Raw genomic sequence first — 1,502 nt, 5'->3', positions numbered from 1 at the left:
AGGATAAAAAATAAAATAAAAGGATCGTGAGGATGTCACAATGGCCTCCAGACTATAGATAGGACAGATGTTAAAACAAAGTCTACAACCTGGAGTGGTGTCCGGAATCGGAACCCAGGTGCATCTGACAAAGGAGCCACCTTGATAAAGACCCTGGAAGGGTCGAAGTTCTTGGATTACTCTAGATGTCATCAATAAGGGCCTAATGCAGGTCCAACCAAAATGGCAGCGGAACAATTTCTAGTTTTGCCACTGAGTTGGGGGTAAGTGTGTGCATTGGGGGGGGGGGGGGTTTGGGGCTGGGCATTGTTCTACTGTGGCTCATACAGAAAGTCTCAAAAGTTTTAAGAAGAGCTTCTTGTGTATATTTTTAACTTCCCTGTTATTTAGACTGTAGATCAGAGGATTCAGCATTGGACATATAATATTAGGGAACAAAGAGATATATTTTCCTTGGTTTGTTGAGTACTGTGTTGAAGGCCCAAAGTACATTGTAATCGCTGTGCCGAAGAATAAAACCACCACCGTCACATGGGAGGTACAGGTGGAAAACCCTTTAGACCTTCCTGCCGAGTGGATCTTCATCACTGAGGATATAATGCAAACGTATGACACCAGAATCAAAACAAAGGGGATAAGAAGAGCTATAAAACATGTAATAACCATTATAACTTCAATCTGCCGGATGTTATCACAGGCCAACTGGACGACTGCTAGGATCTCACACATGAAGTGATTGATCTGATTCGGATTGCAAAGAGCCAAAGGCATCAAAAGCGGTGGAAAAATGAAAATGATAAAGCTCGTTATCCACACTATGGCTGTCAGAGAATAACACACGCTCCATCTCATCAGCATCGGATAGTGCAGCGGGCTGCAGATGGCGATGTACCGGTCGTAAGCCATGAGGGTAAGCAGGAAGCATTCCGTACCGCCCATGAGGAGCACGGTGAAGAACTGCACAGTGCAAGCAGCCAGTGAGATTGATCTATGGTGGGAGAGGAGGTCTGCCAGCAATTTGGGAACAACGGAGGAGGTGACACACAGGTCCACAAAGGATAAAATGCAGAGAAAAAAGTACATGGGAATATGTAAATTTGGGTGATTTATAGTAATACATATTATACTAGCATTTCCAATAACAGCTACTATGTACCTCAGCAAGAAGAGAACAAATAATGCAGTATTAATCTTATAGTCATTGGAAAACCCCAGCAGTATGAATTCTCTGACCAACGTCCGGTTCCTTCTGTCCATCGGAGAAGAACCAGTAAGACCTGATTACAATGAAAAGGAATTGAGAAATTAGATATTGTCCTCCACATACATATCCAATTAAACAGTATTCCAATTAATACAAAAAATAGGGGTGACTAAACCTGTGCGCCAGGCAGCCAGAGGAGCATTTTAAACGGGTCTACCAACCTCCACAGTCCACCAATCTGGGGGGCCACCAGTGCCAAATGAAGGCCAAATTAAGGTCTAAATAGGCCAGGAGCTGA

The 1,502-nt window shown here is 43.6% G+C and overlaps 1 protein-coding gene across 1 annotated transcript; it reads right to left on the bottom strand.

Annotated features, from left to right (window-relative positions):
* Positions 1–321: 321 nt before the first annotated feature.
* On the bottom strand, positions 322–939 carry LOC146062434 (olfactory receptor 2K2-like). Its single transcript, XM_083174578.1, has one exon. It carries the CDS (start codon positions 937–939, stop codon positions 322–324), a length of 618 nt encoding a protein of 205 aa, XP_083030704.1.
* Positions 940–1,502: the final 563 nt, after the last annotated feature.

Source organism: Crinia signifera, chromosome 3 (genome assembly GCF_055691185.1).
Source record: "Crinia signifera chromosome 3, ASM5569118v1, whole genome shotgun sequence".
Classification (NCBI taxonomy): Eukaryota; Metazoa; Chordata; class Amphibia; order Anura; family Myobatrachidae; genus Crinia; species Crinia signifera.
This window is presented reverse-complemented; position numbering and strand designations above follow the sequence as displayed.